At 46.2% G+C, this 27,036-nt stretch overlaps 1 protein-coding gene across 1 annotated transcript in view; it reads left to right on the plus strand.

Moving 5' to 3' along the window:
• The window catches only part of LOC307204695 (transmembrane protein 132D-like), a 500,406-nt gene that overhangs the window by 98,655 nt on the left and 374,715 nt on the right, over window positions 1–27,036 (plus strand). Inside the window, exon 2 of the mRNA XM_079956511.1 lies at window positions 25,425–26,316. Coding sequence (XP_079812637.1) covers window positions 25,425–26,316 — 892 coding nt within the window. The remainder of the gene's footprint in view (window positions 1–25,424; window positions 26,317–27,036) is intronic.

The raw sequence follows: 27,036 nt of genomic DNA on the forward strand, positions 1-27,036 counted from the left end.
GTTGTTGTTTAGTCGTTTAGTCGTGTCCGACTCTTCGTGACCCCATGGACCAGAGAACGCCAGGCACTCCTGTCCTCCACTGCCCCCCGCAGCTTGGTCAGACTCATGCTGGTAACCTCGAAAACACTATCCAACCATCTCGTCCTCTGTCGCCCCCTTCTCCTTGTGCCCTCCATCTTTCCCAACATCAGGGTCTTCTCCAGGGAGTCTTCTCTTCTCATGAGGTGGCCAAAGTACTGGAGCCTCAGCTTCACAATCTGTCCTTCCAGTGAGCACTCAGGGCTGATTTCCTTCAGAATGGAGAGGTTTGATCTTCTTGCAGTCCATGGGACTCTCAAGAGTCTCCTCCAGCACCATAATTCAAAAGCATCAATTCTTCGGCGATCAGCCTTCTTTATGGTCCAGCTCTCACTTCCATACATCACTACTGGGAAAACCATAGCTTTAACTATACGGACCTTTGTTGGCAAGGTGATGTCTCTACTTCTCAAGATGCTGTCTAGGCCTGTCATTGCCCTTCTCCCAAGAAGCAGGCGTCTTTTAATTTCGTGGCTGCTGTCACCATCTGCAGTGATCATGGAGCCCAAGAAAGTAAAATCTCTCACTGCCTCCATTTCTTCCCCTTCTATTTGCCAGGAGGTGATGGGACCAGTAGCCATGATCTTCGTTTTTTTGATGTTGAGCTTCAGACCATATTTTGCACTCTCCTCTTTCACCCTCAATAAAAGGTTCTTTAATTCCTCCTCACTTTCTGCCATCAAGGTTGTGTCATCTGCATATCTGAGGTTGTTGATATTTCTTCCGGCAATCTTAATTCCGGCTAGGGATTCATCCAGCCCAGCCTTTCGCATGATGAATTCTGCATATAAGTTAAATAAGCAGGGAGACAAAATGCAGCCTTGTCGTACTCCTTTCCCAATTTTGAACCAGTCAGTTGTTCCATATCCAGTTCTGAAAGAAGGTACAGGGCTATAAAGACTAGGACTAGCCGCCTGAGAAACAGTTTCTATCCAAATGCAATTTTGGTTTTAAAAACAGTGTAAGGTAGTCTTTATGTGAGTATATTGTATTCAGTTATGGGGTATCAGAGTTTTTAGGAGGTTAACCAGGCTGGGATAGCAGGCTTGTTTGTTTTTGAATGTCTGATGTAGATTTTTTTTCAATTTCGTTGTTCTGTATGGGACAATGACAATAAAGATTATCGTATCGTATTCGCCCCACCCAGTTCTGCCTTTGGCCTTGCTCAACACTGGCATATGGCTCCTGGAAAGTGGCTCAGAAAGGAATGTGGCCCTTGCTCTGAAAAAAAGGTTCCCCATTCCTGCTGCATGATTTTGGGTGTCTTGGGGGTTTTATAGAAAGGATGGGGTATGGATATTGATAGAGAGATCTTTCTTTCCCTGCTGCTGTCTCCATTATATTGTCTAATACCTATCCCTCTCTTGATGTGATTCTCTCACCTGAGGAGCACTGATTGTGTATTGCCACAAAGGCCCTCCTCTGTCATTTTTGTCCCCTTGATGTGCTAAGTAAGGCTTCTCTGCCGCTCCTTTTTCCTTAAGAAGCACTGCAAAGATGTACAGAACTGGAGCAAAAAGAGGAGCATAATGAAGCTAGTCAGGGGGAGAGATGCATGCGGAAAGAGCACCTCTCTTACCGGTGTTTTAGAGAGAGATATATTCCCCCCCCCCCCAAAAAAAAAAAATTGGAAATGGTGACAAGAAATCTTATGAACTTAAGCAGAGCTGTTGAGTTTGAAATGCTAATGAAATAAGTTATCTTTAATAAGTTGGGAGCGTTCTTCGGGGGCTTTGAAGACCTATTATTCCTTCTCCCCTCTATTAATGCAATATATATGCACAACTTTCAGCATGCCAGTTCCTGAATAATACCTTTGCTATGATACCTATTGATCTAGCTTCACCAGAGCTGCTTCCACACTTGACTTTTTAAAGTAATGCTCTTTTCCCCATTATATTAGCCAAATAATCCACACACAGGAGTGAAAAATACCATGTTGAAGAAAAATGCCTTTGCTGTTTATTTCATGCATCATGGGATATCGCTAACCTAACACTGTTAGCCATTAATCTGCACTAGAGCAATCAAAGGAAGGAACTGTAGCTCAGTGTTAGAGCGTCTCCTTGGCTTCTCAAGTCCCGAATGGGGAGAAATTTGATTTGGTTTGCATTTAAAGACAATCTCACTTAACTCGCACAATACATGAACCAAAGCACAGCTATTGTTCAATATTCACACTTTTCCACATTTTGCAATGCTGTTCTCCAGGCAGGTGTGCATGTGTACAAATATGCATATACTAGGGGAAAGTGTGCATTTAAAATACAGTGGTACCTCGGGATAAGTACTTAATTCGTTCCGGAGGTCCGTTCTTAACTGAAACTGTTCTTAACCTGAAGCACCACTTTAGCTAATGGGGCCTCCTGCTGCTGCCGCGCCGCTGCTGCACAATTTCTGTTCTCATCCTGAAGCAAAGTTCTTAACCCGAGGTACTATTTCTGGGTTAGCGGAGTCTGTAACCTGAAGCCACTGTATTCTGCTCTGGTCAGACCTCACCTGGAGTACTGTGTCCAGTTCTGGGCACCACAGTTCAAGAAGGACACTGACAAACTGGAACGTGTCCAGAGGAGGGCAACCCAAATGGTCAAAGGCCTGGAAACGATGCCTTATGAGGAACGGCTAAGGGAGCTGGGCCTGTTTAGCCTGGAGAAGAGGAGATTAAGGGGTGATATGATAGCCATGTTCAAATATATAAAAGGATGTCGTATAGAGGAGGGAGAAAGGTTGTTTTCTGCTGCTCCAGAGAAGCGGACACGGAGCAATGGATCCAAACTACAAGAAAGAAGATTCCACCTAAACATTAGGAAGAACTTCCTGACAGTAAGAGCTGTTCGACAGTGGAATTTGCTGCCAAGGAGTGTGGTGGAGTCTCCTTCTTTGGAGGTCTTTAAGCAGAGGCTTCACAACCATATGTCAGGAGTGCTCTGATGGTGTTTCCTGCTTGGCAGGGGGTTGGACTCGATGGCCCTTGTGGTCTCTTCCAACTCTATGATTCTATGATTCTATGACTCTATGATTCTATGATTCTATGATTCTAAGCGTATGTAACCTGAAGCGTATGTAACCTGAGGTACCACTGTACATGCATATACTATAGTGCATATACTATACAAAAACGCAGTATAGTGGGGAAAATTGCTTTTCTAAAATGTATACACTAAGCATAATCACATACAAAAAATGTGTATACTAGAACAAGTCTTCTCTTAAATGCTGAATTTTGTTGAGCTCTTGAAAAAGGGATCAGCAAGCCAATATTAAAATGTGGAGAACTGAGTTTAAGATTGGAAAAGCAGACTGACCAATTCTTATCTCTAGTTTAAAAAAATACTAAGATGGGAAATGGTCTGCCTTCAACCTTGGAGAAAGTAGACATAGTAGAGCATGAAACTCTTAATCTCAGCTGTCAGAGCTGCCTCCAGGTCCCAGCTCACAGAGGACCAACGCTAGGCTGTAGTTATGTACAAAAGTCTTTATTGAGATTCAGTCTCCATTTCAAAGCCGCAGCGTGCAGCTCTACGTCCCGACCTTAGACCGGCGAAGTCCTGTCTGAGTCTCCTCCCCCTCCACACCAGTTTAAGACTCTCGCTTTGCTCCACCTCTTCCTAAATTCCTTTCTCCTCTGGGCCCTCCTGCCCGCTAGGGTCTCATCCTTCCTGGACTCCTCTGACGCTGACCCTGACGATTCTTGCCCCTCCTTCCGGCGGGCTTTAGGACCTGGTTCCCTATCCGGGCTACCTTCTGTGCCGCTCGCCTGTACCTTTGAACTTGGCGCGCGCGCCCAGCCTGCAACTTTCCTCTTAACCGTTAACTCGCTCTCCGATGGAGGCGTGGTCCACCCTGACTCATCTTCTCTCGCTGGTGGTGCATGTGTGGGCTCTGACACCTGGGACTCCTCCCCCCCACTACGCTCTGGTGGGGAAGCTGGTCCTGATTTGCAACTGCTGCTCTGGGAGTCCCCGCTGGCCCCTTGCTTCTGGGGTGTCCCCCTTGTGTCGCCCCTTGCCCTGCCCATCGGCGCCCCCTTCTGTGAATCTTCCGATTCGCTGGAGAGGCTCATGGAATCTATCGGGCTGCTGTCATATTCTCCTACGCTCCCCTCGGATTGCTCCCCCTCGCTTTCCATCTCCTCTCCTCCCTGCGCTCCCGCTGAGTCCCTGACATCAGCGTTGTGGGTTTGAGCCCCATGTTGGGCAAACAATTCCTGTATTGCAGGAGGTTGGACTAGATGACCCTTGCGGTCCCTTCTAACTCATGATTCTATGATGCTGCCCCATGTGCTGTGCACTACAGTGTTAGATAAAATGGCGTCCGGCACGTTTCCTTGCTGCGCCACTGGCTGTCCGTGCCGGTCAAAACAACTTCAGCTTTCTTAGCTTAGTCCTAGCAGAGTTCACGCAGCGGGGAAAAACTGTTGCTGTGTGTGGAAAATAAATCAAACTGGATGCAGGCTTTTCTCTTATCTTCAATAGTCTTTAATGAGTAGAATAACAACATAAATCAGCCCGGCGAATTGGCTGCCATCCCTCCGCTTCTCCGTCAAAAGCGAAAGAAGAAAGACACACAGAGAAACACTCCCCTATGTGAATATAGCCACGCCTCAGAATGTGAGACGTCACTCAGAACTGTTTAACCCCGTAAGTTCTGATTCTCCTCACATACAGTTCCCATAAACCATGATCATTGTTCATGCTGCTTGAGCTTGATGGGAATTGTAATGCAAAACATTTGGAGGGTACCATATTGGCTGCCTCTGGAGTAGAGAATACTGGGCAAAAGGCCCAGGTTCAACCCCTCACTCAGCCACAAATCTTGGGTCAAGTGGTATTTCTCAGTCTAGCCTACCTTACAGGGTTGTTGCAAGGATGGAAGAAAAGACCATGCACACTGCCCTGAGCTCATCTTGAAGGAAGAACAGGATACAAATATAATGAAACAGTTTCATCTGACCCATTCTTTATTAGCCAATGATTGTTCATTGCTTCCTACTGTCTCAAGGGGTGGGGAACCTGTGGCCCTGCAGATGTTTCTAGACTCCAACTCTTACCATCCCTGTATTGGAAGAAAGCAAATATATTTCATTTTTTAAAGCTTCTAATTAATGCATGTGTTGCTTTAAACTCCCTGACAGCATGGTTTATGTGGCAATCTAGCCAGCACTTGCTTGTAACCTTTCTAAGGTACCTTCACACCCAAAAGCTGAGCCTATTTTATTTGCTGTTCTCTCCAGACAAACGTCTGCTATTGTCTGTATCTCATCTTCCTATAAATAGTTCCTGCATGAATAAAGCCTTTGAACTCCAGAAACTGTAAGTGATTATTCCAACCTAATTTGCCTAAGCTGCAAGGTCTGCTAATACCCTTACCATTGGCTATGCCAGTGTTTCCCAACCTTGGGCCTCCAGCTGTTTTTGGACAACAACTCCCATCATCCCTAGCTAGCAAGACCAGTGGTCAGGGATGATGGGAATTGTAGTTCAAAAACAGCTGGAGGCCCAAGGTTGGGAAACACTGGGCTATGCTGTCTGGAGCTGATGGGAGATGGAGCCCAACAACATCTGAAGGACCCCAGGTTCCCCATCCACTGAACTCCCAGCTTGATGAGGCATTTTCCTTGTGAACATTCATTTGGTCTATGCTCTGTCTCCTCACTTCTGCAAAGGCCTCTCTTTAAGACATTAACATTTGAATGCATTGTTGAGAGTGTCCACCTCTGGGAAGGTAATAATCACAATGCGCTTTGACATTTGGCAAGTGCATCCTCCCCCCAGCTCCTTTTTTGTGGGGGGTGCTGGTAGCACATCAGGGTTGTGGGCTTATTTGTCATAAAAGGTCACCCTTTCAGGTTGCGTGTGTGTCTGCGTTTTAATTTCTATATCTGCATGGCAACTCTATGTAAGTCATCTTTCCTTGTTCCCTTATGTCTTCCTAGGTAATGCACCAAACGGTGACATGAAATCCATACCTCAACGTAAACTGTGATAATATCAGGCTTACCTGTCATTTCTGGAGTCAAGAGTTTAGCTGGTGGTGCATAGGGCGGGTGGGAGGAACAATGTCCGACAGAGAAATGTTATTTATATTGGGAAGAGATCAGGTTAGAAGGAATGAATTCCAAGCAGCAACCTAAGAATTCCTGGGGTTCTAAACCTCTGTCTGTGCTGTACCACGCCAGTCTACTGTTGGACTCCATTTCAATTGAATAGTTCCTCCCTATAGAAGAAAAATCTGCAGATAGAAAGCTACTAAGTCAGAGACCCACATTGGTTGCCGATTTGCTACCAGACCAGGTTCAAAGTGTTCCAGTTAGTATCTAAAGCCCTCTGGAACTCCCTGTCTATTGACATCAGGCAGGTGTCTTCACTGTATTCCTCTTGGCACCTGCTAACAACATTTTTGTTTAGAGAAGCCTACCCAGATATGTACAATGTTTTCATGAGACTGTTTTTAGCTTCTCACTGATCATAATTATTATTTGAATGTTTTAAGTGGTTGTTTTTCATTGTTTTTACTGACTACTATTGTTTTATTCTTTTTGAGGGTTTCTTTTTTAAACCACAAAGCTGTGTATAAATCTTATGAAATGACTAAAAATAGAACAAATCACTGACTAATAGCTCAACTGGCCCAACTGGCTATTAGTACAAATCACTGACTAATAGCCCAACTGGCTGTGGCTGATGGGAGCTGGAATTCCATAATGTTTGAAGGAACACAGTCTCCCCATTCCTGGTTTAAGTTGCCCCAAAGATTCTCTGCTGTGTTTTTAGCTGCAGCAGACTGTCAGGGTTGCCCCACAGGAAAGAAAGAGTCCAGTAATGGAACAGGCGAGATGGCACAACAGCCAGGAAGCTGGAGAGCGTGAGATGTCTGTCCATACCAATTACATCAAAGCTTGTGCTCCTTTAAGCCTTTGTAAAGGAAAAAGCCCTAAGGGCATAGCTACGCTATGGTTGTCAATGAGGCAGCATCTAAATGGTTCAACCAGTAAAGCTGAGTTGTTGGGTATCTAATACTGAGATCCAGGAAGGAAGGAAGGCTGAGTTGATTTCTCTTCCTGCCTCCTCTGCCCCCAATTCCACCCAGTACCTAAGGATCTTTTTTTCCCCCTGGTGCAAACTCATAACACCAGCACCCACCCCCTGTCTGTCTTGCAAAACTAGAGCATTGACTTACTGTCCGCTTTATAGCTGCATTTGTTTAAGGCCTTTATGTTCTTGGCTGCTTGCTTTGTAATTAGTTGCAGAAATATTAATTGTATGCATGTGACAATTGTTGTTGCTACCTTTGCAAGCATGCCGTTGTAATCAACTCTTATATATTTGGCATTTATAGACATTTTTTTTTTCAAAGCGTGTAAAATGGATGCACGGTTCATGTATGTGTTCCAACCTCCCATGTGATCTTTGGAATGTTTGGATTTTTTCATATCAGTTTGTTTTAATATGTGGTCTGTAATAGTAATAGTAAAGGCTCACAAACCCTCATGGGTTAGCAACTGTTGGGACTGCGTTGGATTTGACGCTTCCACAATAGACTCTGATATCATTGCTGTACTTCAAGCCAAGAAGTGCTGTCTGGAAGCGTCTACTTCAGAGGAATAGTTGTGGCATTTTGTTATCTGTTTCAAGATACTGCCCTGGTCTGGAAGCCTTTGATCATGACACACAATGTTTTCTGTCTCAAAGAACTACATACACTGACCCTTGGTGGCATCTGTGTACTTAAGCTCTGTTTTGTGCTGTTTCTTGCTGTGGTCAGTTCTGTATCCCTTCCCCTCCATTTCTGAAGGTGGCTTTCACTAGGCCATTGGCCTTTAAAAAATAAAGAAGTCTTTAATAGGGTGGAGGATATATGTTGGTACTTCAGTTTCATGAAAATACAGCAAGATGGTACGCTGTATGTCAGTACAGTGTTACCTCGGTTTTCGAATGTCTCCATTGACAAACATTTCGGAACTTGAATGCTGTAAACCCGGAAGTAAATGCTTTGGTTTTCGAACACTTTTTGGAAGTTGAACATGCCACGCGGCTTCTGCATTGAGTTTTCCATTTTGAGTTTTCGGTTTTCAAAAGTTTCAGAACTCGAATGGTCTTCCGGAACAAATTATGTTTGATAACTGAGGTACCGTTGTATAGAGTAGTGGATAAAATGTTGGACCAGGACCTGGGAGACCAGAGTTCAAACCTACCTCACAGGGGTGTTGCGGGGATTCAGTGAGGAGGGGGAGAATCATACATGCCATCTTGACCTCCTTGGAGGAAAAGGTGGGATATAAATCCAATAAATACAAAATTAAAATATGATAAAAATAAATAAAAAATAAGTAAACACTTGTTAATGTAAAAAAAAAAAAAATCCTTTCAAAAGCTGACTTAAGAACACATATTTTAGAAGCTGTCTAAAAGAAGGCACAAATTATTCCTGTTGAGCTTTTATTGGCAGGGAGTTCCACAGTCACACTAGTAAAGGCAAAGCAAACATCAGATGCGCACGAACCACTAAGCATGCTCCATCTGAAGTGCTCAGTGATCGAGGTGGAGCATAAGGAATCAGACAGCCCTTTCGACTCAAGTTGTTTAAGGCTTTGTGAATTAACACAAGCACATTGAACCCAGTGGCGGAGCTTCATGCTCTGGCACTGGGGGGCAGAGAGCAGGCGGGGGGGCTGGCATGCGTCCCGGGGGAGTGGTGCGCCGCCTGCAGGGGCATGGCACCCAGCGTGGGCAGCCACGATGACACCCCACTGGGATTGCGCTGCTGGGGCGGTACGCTCCCCCCGCACTCCTCTTCCTCCACCAGTGCTTGAACCTATCCCAATAGCAAACTGGTAACAAGTGCAGCCAGATACATGCCTGTGCCTATATGTGTATGTCATTGAATCAAATAATTGTATAGTTGGAAGGGATCTTGAATTCAGGAATCAACAGTCGGTGCCCCATCTAATTTGAAACCACACCGGACCTTGCTTAGCTTTTCACATGTGCAAGCAGTTTTATTTCTGCATCGCTCTCTCTCTCTCTGTGTGTGTGCAATTACAATATAAACTCTTCAAAGTTCAGCTGTTTCACAATTCAGAAAAGCAGGTAGGGGGAGAGAGGTAGCAAAGGATGATTAAAAAATAAAACTTAAATGCCATGCTGATTTGCTCTTTCAGGCTCGCTCCGACTCAGCCCTCCCCTTCGTCTGTCACAGTTTTAATAAAGTTGTTGACTGTGACGGTTGACACTTTATCACAAACCTAGAAATGCAGCACTCATTGCATTTTAAGAAAAGGTTACTGCTAAGACCATATTCTGGAAGGTGAGGTAATTTTCGTGTCTCGGCTGCTGTACACTCTGGCTTTGCTATTGCGACTTAAGTGTCTCTTGAAGGAAGAATGACTTCTGGGTGGCATCTGTTACCAGTTTCTAAGTAGTTTAATGGCTTTGAAACTTCTCCCCTTACCCTACCCCTGAGCAAGGAACCCTGAGAGCTACAGGTTTTATGACGATGAGTCTTGAGCACAGATTTCCTGAACCTTCTAAATCACTTTGAATCTTGTTTTCAATTTGCAATGTAGCTATATCAGATTGCCACACAGGCCCTTAGCCAGAACTGAAATGTGAGGAGGCCAAAAAAAGGGTTGTGGCTCAGTGGTGGGCATCATCTCTGACATCTCCTGGTAGGGCTAAGAGAGACTCCTTTCTGTTCTCCCTTCCCTTGCAGAACTGTCAGTGCAGTCAAATACTGAGCTGGGATACCATGCCTAACCCTGACTCAGTCCTAGACTGATTCCTCAGACAGAGGACCTTGAGGACCAGTCAAGAGTCCTCTGGAATCATCACTGATTATCCCCTTCTGTGAGGAAACCTGCTAAAGAGACATTGGTGCTGTCAGAGGTGGAGCTATGCTTCAGCCCTCAAGAATGCCAGTATCAAAAGGTCTGGGTCAAAGGATGATGACAAAGCAACTCTGAGCACATAGTTACATACTACTGTATTGGCCTGGGATGCGGGTGGCGCTGTGGGTTAAACCACAGAACCTAGGACTTGAAGATTAGAAGGTCGGCGGTTCGAATCCCCGCGACAGGGTGAGCTTCTGTTGCTCGGTCCCTGCTCTTGCGAACCTAGCAGTTTGAAAGCACGTCAAAGTGCAAGTAGATAAATAGGTACCACTCTGGTGGGAAGGTAAACGGTGTTTCCATGCGCTGCTCTGGTTCACCAGAAGCACCTTAGTCATGCTGGCCACATGACCTGGAAGCTGTACGCCGGCTCCCTCTGCCAGTAAAGCGAGATGAGCGCTGCAACCCCAGAGTCGGCCACGACTGGACCTAATGGTCAGGGGTCCTTTAACCTTTACCTTTACAAGCCACACTCCCCCCTCCCCCCAATTCTGACCATGAAAAGTTAAAGTGCAGCTCATATTTGCGACCTTACACAAATTGGCTTTTACGATATAGCTGCTGAAACAGCTACCCTAGGTCCACGGCCCTGCCTTGCCTTCTAAGGCCAGAATGGAGAGCAAACTCCCTCACCCCGGCCAGGATGCCACCATGAGAGCCATTGGAGGTGTGGGACAATGGTGCCCCTTCTGACTGCGGCTCCCAAGCCTCCCACAAGATGCTGGAAAGAAGGGGAAAGGGCTGCTGGCAAAATGGCGAGCTCCCCCCTAGAAAGCAGCTCAGGAGTGCGGGGGAATGGTTCCAGTAGGATTTTCTTCCACATTTGCCATTTACGGGTGTGAGTGCCTGTGGAATTTTAAGGGAGTGGTTTATATTCAGGTATTGTCTCTCCCCCCCCCCTTGAATTTTTAAGGTGCGGCTTATTTGCAGGTGTGGCTTATATTCAGGCCAATATGATATGTGACTCAAGAGCAGAGGGTTCCTAGGAGGCCAAAGTTTATAAGGCGTGGGTAGGCAAACTAAGGCCTGGGGGCCGGATGTGGCCCAATCACCTTCTCAATCCGGCCCACGGATGGTCTGAGAATCAGCGGGTTTTACATGAGTAGAATGTGTCCTTTTATTTAAAATGCATCTCTGGCTTATTTGTGGGGCATAGGAATTCGTTCATTCCCCCCCCCCCAATATAGTCTGGCCCACCACATGGTCTGAGGGACAGTGGACCAGCCCCCTACTGAAAAAGTTTGCTGACCCCTTTTATAAGGTATGGAGAGTGGCAACATAAGATGAGGCCTTTACAGTGATGAGTCCCCACTTGGTGCCATCGTTACATCTCTTTAGGCTCTAGGCAAAAACCTTGTTTTTTTAACCCGGCCCTTGGCTTTTAATTATCTATGTCCTTTTTTGAATGGGGGGGGGGTGTGATTTAATCTAGGTTGCTTTTTTTAAATGAATTGCTTTTAGATTTTTGTGTGCTGGTTGTATGTATGCAGGTGGTGCTTTTTTGCTTAAAATATTGTAAGTCACTTTGACAGAAAAGTGAATAATAAATTTATTAAATAACAGCAATAACAACAATGGGAGGGTGACAGCTTCTCCATCCCTGGTTCAGATCATTGCTTTTTAGCTTCTGTGAAGGGACACACACACACACACACACACACACACACACACACACACTTTATCTCCTTTATCATTCATTTATAAATCAACTGAGATCCAGATGGTGCTCCGAAGTTTTTTTGTTGGTGGTGCTGGGGTGGGACCATTGATTTTGTTTACTGACACTGCTTTCCCTCCAGATAAAGTGCATTTGAATTTTCTGGCCTTTGGCTGGCTTTTATTTATTTTTTAAGCTGCTGTCAGCTTCCAGAAGGATTCGATTGAAATTCAGCACACAGCGTTTTCCTCTTCAGCTAAAGGAGAGGCATTGCTGCGAGTGGACCAGTCTGCCTGGCCTACCCAGGTTCCTTTGCTTCCTCTATGTGCCTGGATCCATGCCCCTTTTTCTCCTATGCATCTGTTGATCTCCAAGCCAAAAAACGACTTATCTCATTTTCAGGCTTGTTGGGAGGGCAATGGCTTTTTGAAGAAAGGGCAATGAAAGGGAGGTAGAGGAAGGAGAAACTCGCTCCCCTGCCCTGCATCCCAAACACATGCACAACCACCATCGAATTAAACATTAAACTCAAACAATTTGGGTGGAAATACGAGGAGCTTTGCATCCTGCTCATTAGGACTCTGAAATAATCAAGCAATGAAACGTCACCTTGGAACTCAAGGCGGAGGGAGCAATGGGACTGCAATTAATAGAAGAGATGAATTAAAAGACTAAGTGCTCTGGAAACACCACTCCCTTTTGTTCTTTGCTTTTGGAAAGTTGCATCCTCGGTGCCCGTTTGCATTTAACGGTGTTTCATCAGGCTGCAAGAGAAAATACAGAATGAGATCTGAATCCATAAGTAACAAGAGATATTGTAATCTTAATAATACAGTGGTGCCCCGCAAGACGAATGCCTCGCAAGACGAAAAACCCGCTAGACGAAAGGGTTTTCCGTTTTTCAAGGCGCAACGCAAGACGAATTTCCCTATGGGCTTGCTTCGCAAGACGAAAACGTCTAGCGAGTCTTGCGAGTTTTTTCCCTTCCCCCCCTTTTCTAAGCCGCTAAGCCGCTAATAGCCGCTAAGCCGCTAATAGCGCTAAGCCGCTAAGCCGTTAATAGGGATGCTTCGCAAGACGAAAAAACCGTTAGACGAAGAGACTCGCGGAACGGATTATTTTTTTTTAATAAATTTTTTTATTATGCATTTTATAAATTTCCATCCAATTATTCATTTAATCCCGCATACAACAAATTGTGACTGTTTTTGACTTCCTTCAGCGTCTCTGACAATCATCCATATTTATACCTTTAATACACATTCCTTTCTCTTGTACTAAAGACCAAAAGTTCATCGAGGACTGGGGAAAATTTGTGGATTATCTGAAAAATATATGTGGTGTAAACACAACGCTAGTGGGATTTAAAGAGGCACTGTAAATAAAAATAAGTATTGTTTATTAGAAACAATGGGAGTAAGGAGGAATAATGGCAATACGAAAGAATGGAACGGATTCTTTTTGTCTTGCGAGGCACCACTGTATCGAAAAGTATTTGTCCTCTCCCCCCCCCCCACTTGCCACACCCCAACCCAAATTTTTGCCCATTTTCTGCTGTGGATTTTTCATGCCAGATGTTCTCCAAAAATGATCTTGGACAGGCATAGACCACATGGTGCCCTCCAGATACTGAAAATTACAATTCCCACTGCCCCTGCCAAGATGTCTAATAGTCAGGGATGATGGGAGTTTGTGGTCTAGAAGATCTGTAGGGCACCAAGCTGTCTATTCTTGATCTTGGGTGTGTTGCTGGTATGTTCTTCTGCATCAGATTTCTCATGCAAAGATCTGGGAGTTTCACATTGTTAGGTGATAGCATATGACAACCAGCATGCAACAGCAGTTAGTATTTGATCGTACCTGCTATGTAGTAGTCAGTATTTGATAATTGACATCCAGTGGCAGCCACTATTCACATCTAGCGTACAGTTCCAATTGAGGTTGAAGAGTGTCTAAATGCAGCCATGTTTTATTAGAGTTTTAAAACCCTAATTAAACATAAGGTTGGGAGTGGAATAGGTAAAGAAGGACACACAGCATCTCCTTCTCCTCTCCCAAGCGATCCTGCTGGGTGCTGCTTCAAAAGCATATTCTCTGTGGAAAAAGTGCTTGCAAAGAGCAGGCAGCAAAATTAAATCCTCACTCACCAGCGTTCAATGTTACTGGGATCTCTGGGTCCTTCCCCACCCTCCTGACAGTCCTGTATTCATCCAGGAGGCCTGACTTGACCCAGAGCAAACTGGGGCTGTCACCACCTGACTTAGCCAAAACCTGGCTGTCCCACAAATCAACCTCATTTGGTTTAGGCTTCAGCTGGATCCAGAGTGCAGCCCTAATATTAGGCAAACCTGTGTACAAACGTGCTTATGATGAGAAATGAGCATCAGATGCTTATGGGTTTTCACGAGGACTTAAAAATAATAGCAGCAAATGGATGTGGTATTGTACATAACTAAAAAGGAGAACGTGAGAAAATAAAAAATGACAGGTTACCCATTCATAATCTGGAGGGCAGCAGGTCTCTCATATCTATGTCTATATCTATATAACTGCAGTGGTACCTCGGTTTTCGAACGTAAACCATTCTGGAAGACCATTTGAGTTCTGAAACATTCGAAAACCAAGGTGTAAAGGGCGGCCTGCAAATTTAATAGAGAAAATTGGGAAAAATAACATATACACTCAGAGGAAGCCATTCGACTTCCGAGGTGTGTTTGAAAACTGAAGCATTTCCTTCCGGGTTTACAGCATTTGAGTTCTGAAACGTTCGTCAAGAGAGATGTTCAAAAACTGTATATCTATAATCTCTCTATAATCTATAATCTCTCTATACGAAGACTAATAATTCAAATAAAGATACAGTCATGGTTACCAGTTTGCTTCTAGGTCCCATGACTCCCTGATGCCCTATGTGGCTTTGGTCCAGCATGCAATGAGATCACCTCTCTCCATCCCAGCTCACCTGCCTCTTAGCTCAGCTGGAAGATGCAATTAGCCCAGAAAGGCTGTCTCCATCCTTTAGCATATTATAGACGGTGTGCTCAGCGGAAGGACTATTCTCCCTTCCATGAATGTATAGTTCTAATTACAGCTTGAGTTTTCACTCGACAAGTGCTGTCTCTACTGCATATTTACGTTCCTCCAGAAAAAAGTGGAATTTGCTTTTAAAACTCCACTAGATGGTCATCATTTTTCGCCCACACCGTTGGTGTTGGTTTTTTCTTCTTCTTCCCTGAGTGCTGCTGATTAGCACTTCCCACAGTAGAAAATCATGTCAGCTGCCTTCAGCGTTCCCTGTTGGGGAATAACAGGGGAAATGGCTCATTAAGAGAGAGACTAGCATAACATGGGAAATAAGACCTGCAAAGAGACTCACTGAAATAGCTTTCACAAGCGTTTGCCTTCTATGGGAGAATTCTAGTCTTCTTTGCTAGGTGGCAATGCGTTATTTCAAGGGTTGTTTTTTTTAAAAAAAAGAGGGAATAAATGGAGAATCAGTTGTTCCAACCAACAAATAAATCTCTAGGGTGTGGGACTTGTAGCCTTCTGGGTGTCATTGGCCTCTACTTCCCATCAGCCAAGCAAACATCACCAAGGGTCAAGGATGTTGGGGGTTGTAGTGAAGCCCATGTATATGGGGTTGAGTTGTTTTATGTAAGGCTGTGACAATATATTCTCCCTTTTGCTATCTGAACATTAATGCAGGGTTGAAAAGAAATTAAGGTAAAGGTAAAGGTACCCCTGCCCGTACGGGCCAGTCTTGACAGACTCTGGGGTTGTGCGCCCATCTCACTTAAGAGGCCAGGGGCCAGCGCTGTCCGGAGACACTTCCGGGTCACGTGGCCAGCGTGACATCGCTGCTCTGGCGAGCCAGAGCCGCACACGGAAACGCCGTTTACCTTCCCGCTGGTAAGCGGTCCCTATTTATCTACTTGCACCCGGAGGTGCTTTCGAACTGCTAGGTTGGCAGGCGCTGGGACCAAGCAGCGGGAGCAAACCCCGTCGCAGGGATTCGAACCGCTGACCTTTCGATCGGCAAGCCCTAGGCGCTGAGGCTTTAACCCACAGCGCCACCTGCGTCCCTTTGAAAAGAAATTACCCTTGGGTATAAAGGTGGGAAAAATAAAATAAAATAAAAATAAACTATTGAATTGTGGAGGGGACCAGAAGGGTCATCTGGTCCAACCCCCTGCAATACAGGAATCCTTTGCCCAATGTGGGGGTCAAACCCAAGACCCTGAAAGTCTCATGCTCTACTGATGGAGCTATTTCCCCAAATTAATAATAAATACTTGGGGGAGATATTTGAGATTTGTTAAACTTGTACACCACTGTGGTGTAAGCCACTGAGCCTTGGGCTTGCCGATCAGAAGGTTGGTGGTTTGAACTTCCATGACGGAGTGAGCTCCTGTTGTTCAGTCCCTGCTCCTGCCAACCTAGCAGTTCAAAAGCCGTCAAAGTGCAAGTAGATAAATAGGTACTGCTCAGGTGGGAAGGTAAACGGCGTTTCCGTGCGCTGCTCTGGTTTGCCAGAAGTGGCTTAGTCATGCTGGCCACATGACCTGGAAAAACTGTCTGTAGACAAACACCGGCTCCCTTGGCCAGTAAAGCAAGATGAGCACCGCAACCCCAGAGTCATTCGCGACTAGACTTAACTGTCAGGGCTCCTATGCCTTTACCTTTTACCCACCAAGAAATACCCAAAGTGATCTACAATCAAGGAAAAACAGCACAATAATAAAATCCACATAAATATTATTGAAAATGGATTCAACAGTAAAATCCTATCATTGGTTTTGCCCAAATGTCTGCACAAACAAAAATGTATTTGCCTGGCAGTGTGACAAGGTTGGGGCCAGGCAGGCCTCTCTTGGGAGAGCGTTCCATGAATGCAGGGCTGCTACAGAGAAGGCCTATTCTCTCCTTGCCACATGTCAGAGCTCCCTCAGTGGCGGCATGCAAGGAAAGGTTTTCAGAGATGATCTCAGGGCCTAGGCAGTGGCGTAGCATGGGGGGTGCAGGGGGGGCCGACCGCACCGGGTGCAACAACTGGGGGGGGCGTGCTCGCCGCCTCCGGAGTCGCCGAAGAGCCTCGGGCGCAGGCTGTAGCAGAGCCCCATGTCTCGCGGAACCGACGAGCTGTGCATGCGTCCGGGCTGAAGGCGTCCGGCAGGCAGCGGCTCTCAGTGCTCACCGCGGTCCCCGTGCATCAGGGCCACGGAGGGCGCGCCAGGCAGCCCCTCCTCACAGCCCCGCCATCACCGCCGCTGCTGCAGCTGCTGGGCCATGTTGCATTTTCCTCGCCTCTCTGCCCTCCTCCTCCGGGCAAGCGGCATCGTTTGGGAGGCAGCGCCAGCGGCAACTCGCCTCAGATCACCTGACACGGACCCGCTGCCGCCGCCGTGGCTACCTTACCGTAAATACCCCAGCCCAGGCAGCAGCAAGAAGAAGCTGGCAGCAGCGGCAGGTTAGGGGTTAGGGGCGCAAATTACTTGCCTTGCCCCGGGTTAGGGGGCGCAAATTACTTGCCTTGCCCCGGGTGCTGACAACCCACGCTATGCCGCTGGGCCTAGGCAAGTTCATGTGGGGAAAGGTGGACATGGGCATGGCTTCCTGTCACAGTTAACAATTATTGCAGCAGTGCGCTTCAGTAGCTGTAGTTTCCAAACCACCTTCAAAGGCAGCCCCATGTACAATGCATTGCAGTAGTGTAACCTGAAGGTTAGCAGAATATGGGCAACTGAAGCTAGGCCATCCCAAGCCAGTAGGGTTGTAGTGGTTCTCTCCCTCTCTCCCTCTGTTGTTCCTTTACATCAACTTGGACTGCAATATCCCAGGCAACTGGCCATGCTGGCTGGGGCTGATGGGAGCTGGAGGCCCACAACATCTGGAGATCATTATGTTGGTTATCCCTGCTTTAAAAAATCTTCATGTCATGTTCCGTGGCCACCCAGGTTTCCTGAAGGAAGCCTTAGCGAGGAACTCAAAGCATAAGAGAGAACTAGGCCTATGTCCCCACTGTGAAAGGAGGTGTGGATCCAGAATTGGCCTCCAGAATTGGCCTGTGAAAACCATGTTTATGGAAGACAATCTTACTCGGCTATGAGTGATCATTGAAGAAGAAGAAGAAGAAGAAGAAGAAGAAGAAGAAGAAGGCGGCCTATGCAGTCTCTGAGTCTGGTGTAATGTATTTGTACTAAAGTGGCACCTCGTGTTAAGAACTTAATTCGTTCTGGAGGTCCGTTCTTAACGTGAAACTGTTCTTAACCTGAGATAACCTGAGCTAATGGGGCCTCCCACTGCTGCTGCACGATTTCTGTTCTCATCCTGAAGCAAAGTTCTTAACCCCAGGTACTATTTCTGGGTTAGCGGAGTCTGAAACCTGAAGCGTCTGTAACCCGAAGTACCACTGTATTATCTCCAGGGCTTTTTTTCAGCCGGACTTCTTCGGAATGGCATTCCAGCACCTCTCAGCTGGGCCCTGGAAACATGGGGAGAGACTCGGCCAGCTTCAGCAAAGCCCTGCTGTGCCTCTGGAGTCTGAAGGAGACATCCTCTATGGGCTCCAGAGAGGGTCTCATGAGCCACCCAGCTAACAGCTGACGTGAAGGAAGACGCACCTTGGCTGAGCAAGCCCCCATGCTGCTCCAGAGAGGTGCAGGGGAGGGGGGGGGGCTGGTTAGGCTGCTCAGCTGAGATGAGGAAGGCTCCCCTTGCCTCAGCTGAGCAGCCTCAGCAAGCCTCTGGCTGGCCCACAAAGGATCTCCAGGGTGGGTGTTCTGAGGGAGGTGTGTTCCCATGCCTTTTCCTCTAGAAAAAAACAGATTATCACTTTTTTTATTTTAAAAAATGAAGCTTTTTTAAAAAAATAATTCATTTAGAAAACGAAGAGTAAGAAAAGGCAGAATTATGTACAAATAGTTCAGAAAGTTTGGGAAACAGCGTCACAAATCAAAGAAGAGATTATCATTGCTAATTTAGTCAGTTCCTTTTACATAATTCATATATTAATTTTCTCTCTCCCCTTCTCCCCGCCCCCCCCCCCAGATCCTGTCTACTGTTTCTGCACTCCACCTTGGAAATATTTGCATGCTGTTTTTTCAGCTGTAATTGCAATCCACCATAGCCTCATTAGCTATTCCTCCTCGCTTGATTGTTTTAAGGACCCCAGTGCTTTCCAAATTAAATTACAAGCCCTGTTGAAGGTCAGGGAGCCACTTCACCTAAACTGCTGGAGGAAGCGAAAGACGCCCCCCCCCATACCATCTTTGATTAAGTATTTTGGCACCAGTTCTGTGTTGTGGATTTTTTTGGGGGGGAGGGTGACTTTTGCCCTCTGCTCTACTGCAGAGAGGAGGTGAGGCCTTGATACTAGGATAGCATTCCTCTCTTGTGCAGGGGTTCCAGATGTTGGCCCCCCAGTTCTGTATGTGAGAGATGTGATGCATTGTCCTCCCTTGTGAAGAACGGCTCTCCCATGCAGCTTGCCTGGTCAGGAGCATCCCAGACCCTGAAATTTCCAGGCCCAAACCTGAGAGCTAGGGGTGGTCCCTCATGATGACACATGGACAGGCTCTGGTGATGTCTTGGAGGAGCCCCCATTGATATCATTTAAGCATGACTCATTGTTGTGTGCTTAGCTGAATCCTAGAACAATAGGATCCAGAATGCAGCAGTCTGATTGGTCCGCAGGAGCCACCCAATCCAGCTCCAGGTGGAAGTGAATCAGCGACCTGATTGGCTTACAGGACCAGCCAATCAGGCTTCTGGAAGAGGTGAATCCACAACCTGATTGGCCTGCAGGAGCAGCCCGGAATTAGCCAATCACGTGGGGCCCGTTGTATAAATAATGTATATAAAGCTAGACGTTTTGGCGAAAGATTCATTCATTGCTACTATGAGCAGAATGAAGAGCATGAAATTCACACTCGGCTCTGAATGCATTTCACTCATTAAGCATTATCAAAGGAGAAGAGGAGACTTCAGCTGCAGAACACCAATTGTGCCCAGCTTAGCCCCCACAAAGCCCCATTTTGCAGAACACAGAGAAGCCAGCAGCACAACAACCCACAAATCAGGCTGCAATTGCAGACTCTCAAAGTGCTCCTATTTTCCAGGGACAGTCCCTGAGAAGCCAGTTTCTGATTTGATCCCAGAATGTTCCACTTTTCCTTAGGATGTCCTTATTTTCATCAGAGAAATGTTGGAGAGTATGGAGTTCTAAGACCCCCTGAGCCAAGGAGATACAACCTTTAGAAGATATCTGAAGGCAGCCCTATATAGGGAAGTTTTTAAATGTTTTATTATGTTTTTATAAATGTTGGAAGCCACTCAGAGTGGCTGGGGCAACCCAGTCAGATGGGTGGGTTATAAATTGTTGTTGTTTGTTGTTGTTGAATAGGGCACCCCTATTTTCACTGGAGAAATGTTGGAGGGTATGGAATCAAAGGAAAGTTCAGCACAGCCCCTGGGAAGAAAAAGCAGGGGCCCACAGCAAGAATAACCACTCCAAGTTTCGCTCTAAGTCAGTGCCTCCTGCTTTTTCCTGCTGCACTGCATTTATTTCTTGGGGAGAGCTGTAGAACATCTGCTTTGCCTTCAGAAGGTCTCATGTACAGTCATCTATTTGGGGGGCAGAGGTTCAGCCACCTCTTGAGAGATCATTCCCCAAACTTGGGGGTGGCAGTCTTCGTTGATGTTTCTTTTTTTAAAAAAATAATATTTATTCCAATTTTAAAGATTACAAAAAAGACAAACAACCAAAAAAAAAAAAAAAAACCCGAGAAAAAAAAACCAGATCAAACCTTCCCATAACTCATTTTTCGTTTGCTTGTTTCCTTGACCTCCTCACACCTCCCTTTTTTGTATTCTAGTTCAACTAGACATTTCAGCAAATCCTTTCCATCTTTGTTTTTATCCTAATAATTGATCTTAACATACTGTAATTTTACACTCTCTTCTTTCACCAATTAACTATCTATTTTTACTTAATCCTTTATATCATTTCTGCTAAGACCACATAACTTCATTCCAACATCCTTCTAACATTCCTTAATTTTACAATGTTTCTGTAAATAAACTTTAAATTTCTTCCAATCTTCTTCCACCAACTCTTCTCCTTGGTCTCTTCATTGATGTTTCAATGCCAGGTGCCATCTTGAATAAAGATGGGTTTCTAAAAATATCCGGACAGCACTAGGTCCTCCCTGCTAGTTCTGAGTAAGCACTTGGATGGGGTTGGTGAGTGACCACAGACAAGAAAATCTTCCTGGGCATCCATGAAATACGTCTGCGTTCTGAGAGTTGCATTCTCACCCCCCACCCCACTGCTTTGGGCTGGTATTCCAGAAAGTTTCTTTCACTCTTTTTATCCATAGTCTGAAGTCTTAGTGCTGTTTTTCATGGGTGAACGGGTGTGTATGTGTGGTTTGCCAAGACTGTATCAGTGAGTTGGGTCTTACCACAGTCTTTCAGAGCTTTTAATTATGCAAGCCTTTAAAACAACCATAAACAGAGCGCAAAGCGATGTCAAAGGCTGCTTGCTGGCGGCACGGAATGAGAGATGAAGGCATTGTGAACTTTCGAAGGCCTCCTTCTCTCCTTCCTTGAAATTCGTGCAGATCAATATTTCCCAAAATTCTGACCAAAGGGCCCGTTTTTGTTATGATTGTCTCAGAGTGGTTGAACACTATCATCCTGTGTTCAATACTGTTTGCTCCTGCAGACATTTCAGAGAGTGCGTGTCCCATAGTTTCCTGCTGAAACCCTGTAACTTTGCACACCGAAGGGTCTGAGCTAGCAAGCCAGGATATGTATGAAGGAATATAGGACATACTGTCCCGTGCCCCCGTCCCCCCCCCCCCCACTATATGAGCATGCCCACAGGGTGAGTTCATCGTATTTTCAAACATGGAAAGAGGCTTGCTGGAGCTGTAGCATTCCTTCCCAAAGGAGGTGCAAAGAGCTCCTCTTAGTGTGGATGTTGAAAACAACCTATTTCCACCTGGCTGTTAATATATTCTGGACCTTTTTCATTTTAAGGTTTTAGTTTTAATTCTTGTTACTTGCTAATCTGAAAATGAGATGGACCCTTCTGCCTTCGCGTCCCCCCACTCCAATGCACACCACACACATTGGAAAGAAGGGTGGGGGTGCAATTATTTAAAAGAATAATAGGGGGAAAAAGGAGCACAACTTGCGGACCCAAATTTGAAGAATTATCTGTGCAATTGAAACTGTTGGTGTTTGGCGAGTGATGAAATGCTCAATTTGGAGTTTCCACGGGGTACTGGGTTAACTCATTAGCTTGCTTGATTAACGCGCCATCCACAATTGTGCACAACCTTGTCCTTGTTCCACCTCTCTTGCATTTAAAAAAAGGAAAGCAAGCAGTAGGCTGCTGCAACCAGTGTTTGAAACTACAAGTGGGAAGTGTATCAAACATTTCAGTGTGGTGTACTTCCAGATTCTGGGCACGGCATTCCCTATCCACCTTTGTTCCCTCTCCCTACTCCCTTAATAGCCGGCATTATGTTCCTACTCATACTCAGTTCTCATTGAGCTATCTTGGGGTTTCCCCATATTTGGTTCCCCCATCCCACTCGCTTCTGTCAGTATTGGGGCTTCTCCAATGGCGGCTGATGTCCATAGGCAGGAGGCAAGGAGACTGCTATTAGGTGCAGCCAGAGCCAATGGCGTTGGTCTCAACTTTGTCCCCATCTCCTTTTTTTCTGTGTTCTGCAAGGGTGACACTTAAGACAAAGAAGGGGGAAGTGGTAGGCTGTGCCATCTTCTAGAATGGCTGTAAGTCAGGGATAGGTGAAAGGCTGGCTGAGGTTTAGCAGGGAAGTGCCCCATTTGCCCAAATGGGCCAGCCTCCACTGGGTTTCTCTGGGCCTGCGCACTGGTGGAGGAATGTGGGTGCAGGAGGGAAACCGCTGCAGGTGTCATCCCTGAGCGAGGGTGACATTCGGTGCTTCGTCTGCCTGCGACTCGGACTCCCACACCTACCATGAGCCATCGGGGGAAGCGGGGAGCTGCTGTGCCGCTTTGCCGGTTCCTTCCTGTGGCGTTTGCCCTCCTAGGTGTGTGACATCATACTGGGTTCATAAGGAAAGGGTTAACTTATTGTAAAATGACTAACCAATGGAAACCCAAGGGGCAGAGTTAACTGTGTATAAGGTTTAAGCACAGAGGGTTTTGGAGGAGTTGGGAGTTAGGGTGGTTGAGAAGACAGTCTGGAGTTAGAAGAGACAGAGAAGATAAGTCTGTGGGTTGGGGTAGTCTGATGTGAGAGAGTGAGAGAATTTGTTAAGAGGAGTCAGTCAAACAGTTGAGATAATCAGTCGGAAGGTATAGGCTGGTAAAGAAACTAAAGTGACAGGAATATTATCTGATAAACCATAAACTTGTTAATGTTTGTAAAATAAACTTGGGGGTTTTTTTGGTTCACTTTTAACAACTGTCGGGACTCAGTGTTTTACCAGAGAGTAATGGGTTGGTGGCAGCGGGGAAGCGAGCACAGTGGTGGCACAGGGATCAATAGACCGTTAAACGTCCAGGGACCCTGTGTGATCGCCACATTTCCTCTCCCCTTCCTGCTCGCCTGCCTCCTTCCCATCCTCTCGCCTGCCTGCCTACCTCCTCCAGCCAGGAGCAGCAGCTCCCCCCTTCCCCTGATGGCTGGCAATAGGTTCAGGAGTCACAGGAGTCACAGGTGGGCTGTGCGCCGTTGCCCCATGCTCCCGGCTGGAGGAGGCAGGCAAGCGGGAAGGGGAGAGGAAGGAAGCAGAATCGGTGGGTGCGCACATGGCTATCCTGCACCTGGGAGGGCACCCTCTGCACCCCTTGGAAGTGCGCACCCGTGCCCCTCAGGAACGCGCCTGCCCCAGGCAGCGTGGGCATATGCTCCACCACTGGGCCTGCTAATCCCTTCCTGTTGCACATGGATGCTGCAGCTTTGGCTACATAACCCCTGATAATTGCAGCCTGACCATCAGAAATAGAGTGAATTGAATATTGGGGAGCAGGGCCCTAGCTCACAGTCCTTTGAAAGTGCTTTTTTAAAAAGATAGGCACTGGTTTTCTCAGTTTTGTTTGGGTTTTATTTTTCTTGTTTCATATGTTTTATCTGTCTCAGTTTCCGCTATTTCTCAAATTCCAGCTTAATTTGGAGATTTTCCAAAATGAATGTGGGAACTGGTGCATGTTCAAGGTTGCTGTTGTGTTTGACTGATGTGCAGAACTGCCCCTGCACATTGGTCAAAACACAAGGCAAAAAGATGTTCCGCCCTCCAATAGGATTGTCAGTGCACACTTGTCTAAGGAAGGGGTAGCCAACATGGTACCCTTCAACTCCCATGCAAGACCATGGAATGATTCAGGGGATACTCCAGAGATTCAATGGACCCTTTGCATGGAGATGACATGCTCTTCCTGCATCTGCCACCAACATAGGTGCACAGGCCCCACTCTGACAGTCCATCCCCACATGCATGAGTGCTGGAGGCAGGACTAGTTTGTCAACTCTTTAGATAGGACCAGATGAAGACCTCTGAAGGATTGGCCATGATCCTGGAGTCAGATTCCTCCTCTTCAGGGGAGGAGGGTGAGGACACTGAAGCAAAAGAGGAAAGGCATGTAAGGGCAGCCTCAGAAATGCTCTCAGATGACCTGTAGGGCCAGTCTCCCCACACCCTGGCCTGAAGTTCTCGCACTGCCTTCCTCTGATTCAAGGGACTCCATGCAGAAGACCTGAGACGGTCCTGCTCAGCTGCAGTAGGAGATTACTGGAGAAGGCTGGACCATTTAAGCAGAGCATCGTATTACAGCACCAGGTCCTCCCTGCTAGCATTTAATAATTCTGAGTAAGCACTTGGATGGGGTTTGCGAGTGACCACAGACAAGAAAACCTTCCTGGGCATCCATGAAATATGTCAGCATTCTGAGAGTTGCATTCTCACCCCCCACCCCACTGCTTTGTGCTGGTATTCAGGAAAGTTTCTCTCACTCTTTTTATCCATAGTCTGAAGTCTTACAGTTAGGCCGTACTTGCCACCACCTCTACTACTGTATAAGAGTTCATTTTCAGCTTGTTACTTGCTGGATAAGCTTCAGAGCTGTGTACATCAATCCAGCCTAAACCTTGTCCCACCTTGCCTTTTTTTATGCCCTGGTTGGGCCTTTCCGTGATGCATTACACAGCAGCACAGGATCATCCTGAACCGAGACCACGTTCCTGCTTACATTTGTGAACAAAAGGGTACCTTTTCCAAAGGGAAACATTTATCCCACATTCCACCACCTACTGTCTGAAATGTAACATTCCACTTTTGCCATTTCACCTGTGTGCAATGTGATCACATCAAGCTGTTCTATTCCAGATGGTACCAGAAAGAAGGGGGAAGGGGTGTGTGCAGGCAACAGGCTCCATACCCCTTATCAGATCAGCATAAAATGTAGTGGCGGCGGGTTTAAAAGGGGATTAGACTGGTCCCTGTTGGACAATTGATCTGCCAGTGGCTTTTAGCTTTGATAATCCATATTCACAGGTAGTATATCTCTGGTACACTTCTTAGCTGCTGGTGTGGGACAATCTGCAGAAGAGGGCTATTGCTTTCATGCCCTGCTTGGGGGTTTCCTGGAGGCCTCTGACTGGCAATCGTGGGAAATGGGATGTTGAAGCAGATAGACCTTTTGTTCTGATGCCACAGGGCTTTTATGGTGTTTTTCCCCCCTGGCCCTTGGAATATTTCCCCTCGATATTAACTTTCAGGCTTCTAAACTCTCCTTTCCTTTTACCAGTGACGGAAAGCCGGGGGATCCTCGAGAGCATCCAGAGGTTCTCCTTGCTGCCGACATATCTGCCTGTGAGTTACCACATCCACAATGCAGATGTTTCCTTCTTTCTGAAAGAAGCAAACCAGGATATCATGAGGAACTCTAGCCTTCAGTCTCGAGTGGAGTCCTTCCTAGTCTATAAATCCAAGAGGCCTCCCATCCTGAATGCAACGTATGGGCCTTTTTCCATTGAGCAGGTGGTTCCCCAGGACTTATTGTCACCTTCAAATCCATTTGGAGCGACTGCCCCCAAGTTCTCTTTCAACTGGAAGTTGAAGGCGTACATCATGAACAACAAAGTCTACCTAAGCCACCCCAAAGTCCAGATCCTGTTCTATATAGTCGGGAGGGACTGGGATGACTACAGCGTCACTGAAAAGCTGCCATGCTTAAGGGTCTTCGCTTTTCGAGAGACAAGGGAAGTCCGGGGGAGCTGTCGGCTGAAAGGAGATCTGGGGTTGTGCGTGGCTGAGCTGGAACTTCTCCCCAGCTGGTTCAACCCACCGACGGTAGTTGCTGGCCGTAAGAAGCTGCTGAATCAGTCGGAAGGGAGCCCAGTGGAACTTTATTATGCTATCCAACCAGGGGACGAGAAAGGGGATTGCGCTAAGGAGGATCTAAGGAAGAACAATGGGATCAGACCTGGGCGCAATGATATTGATGAATCGGGGCCACCCTTGCAGCGAATTGGGAGTGTTTTCCTCTACCAGACACGAGGTAGCCCTTCCTTAAGCGAAATGTGGTTAGATAGCAACATTGCTATCCAGTATATACCAAAGACTGTCAAGCAAGGGGATGTTTTGACCTTTGTGGTGTCTATTGCTAAAAATTCAACAGAGGACCAGTTCACCTTGAGGTAAGAGCAATCGGTTCTGTATATGTAACTCAGATCAGTTTGTTCTCCCATGTGAATATAACTCTTCCTTCGATACTCCACTTCTTCCTTTTGCTTTAACACCCACCAAATCTCTTGATACCCGAATCTTACCCATTTTGACGATGCTTTGCTTCAATGTTTACATTTGATAGCAGCATTTAATGTGCGAGGCTGTTTGATAGCTGATGCATCGTAGCATTTTAGAAGGTGATGGTATAGAAGAATTGGCGGCATTTGAAAGTTGGCAGACATTAGTAATTTAGTTTTTGTCTGTATTTGATTGGCGTTCTGCACTGGCAGTATTTGATAGCTGACATACAGTTGTATTTAAGGAAATGGTCATTTTCAAAGTCCCAGTTTCAGTTCTTATATTCGGATTTGGTTGCCAGCCAAACTTGAACGATTTGTTGCTTGCCTAGCAAGAGAGAGAGAAGTTTCTGAAGTTTGGGAAAGGTGAAAGGTGTCCCCTTTTCTTCCTTCCCTCCTGAAACCTCCCTACAGAGATGCAGGGAAGGGTTTTTTAAAAATGTTATTGTTTGTATTATATATCTACTTATACAACATCAACACATACAGATTGTTGCAATAAAAACAACACAACACTTATCAATTAGCAATTGCTAAAAACTGGAAAAAAGAAACTGTGCCAACAAAAAAGGAATGGCAAGACAAAGTGTTAGAGTATATTGAACTGGCTAG

Source organism: Podarcis cretensis (genome assembly GCF_951804945.1).
Source record: "Podarcis cretensis genome assembly, chromosome: 16".
In the NCBI taxonomy this organism is placed as follows: domain Eukaryota; kingdom Metazoa; phylum Chordata; class Lepidosauria; order Squamata; family Lacertidae; genus Podarcis; species Podarcis cretensis.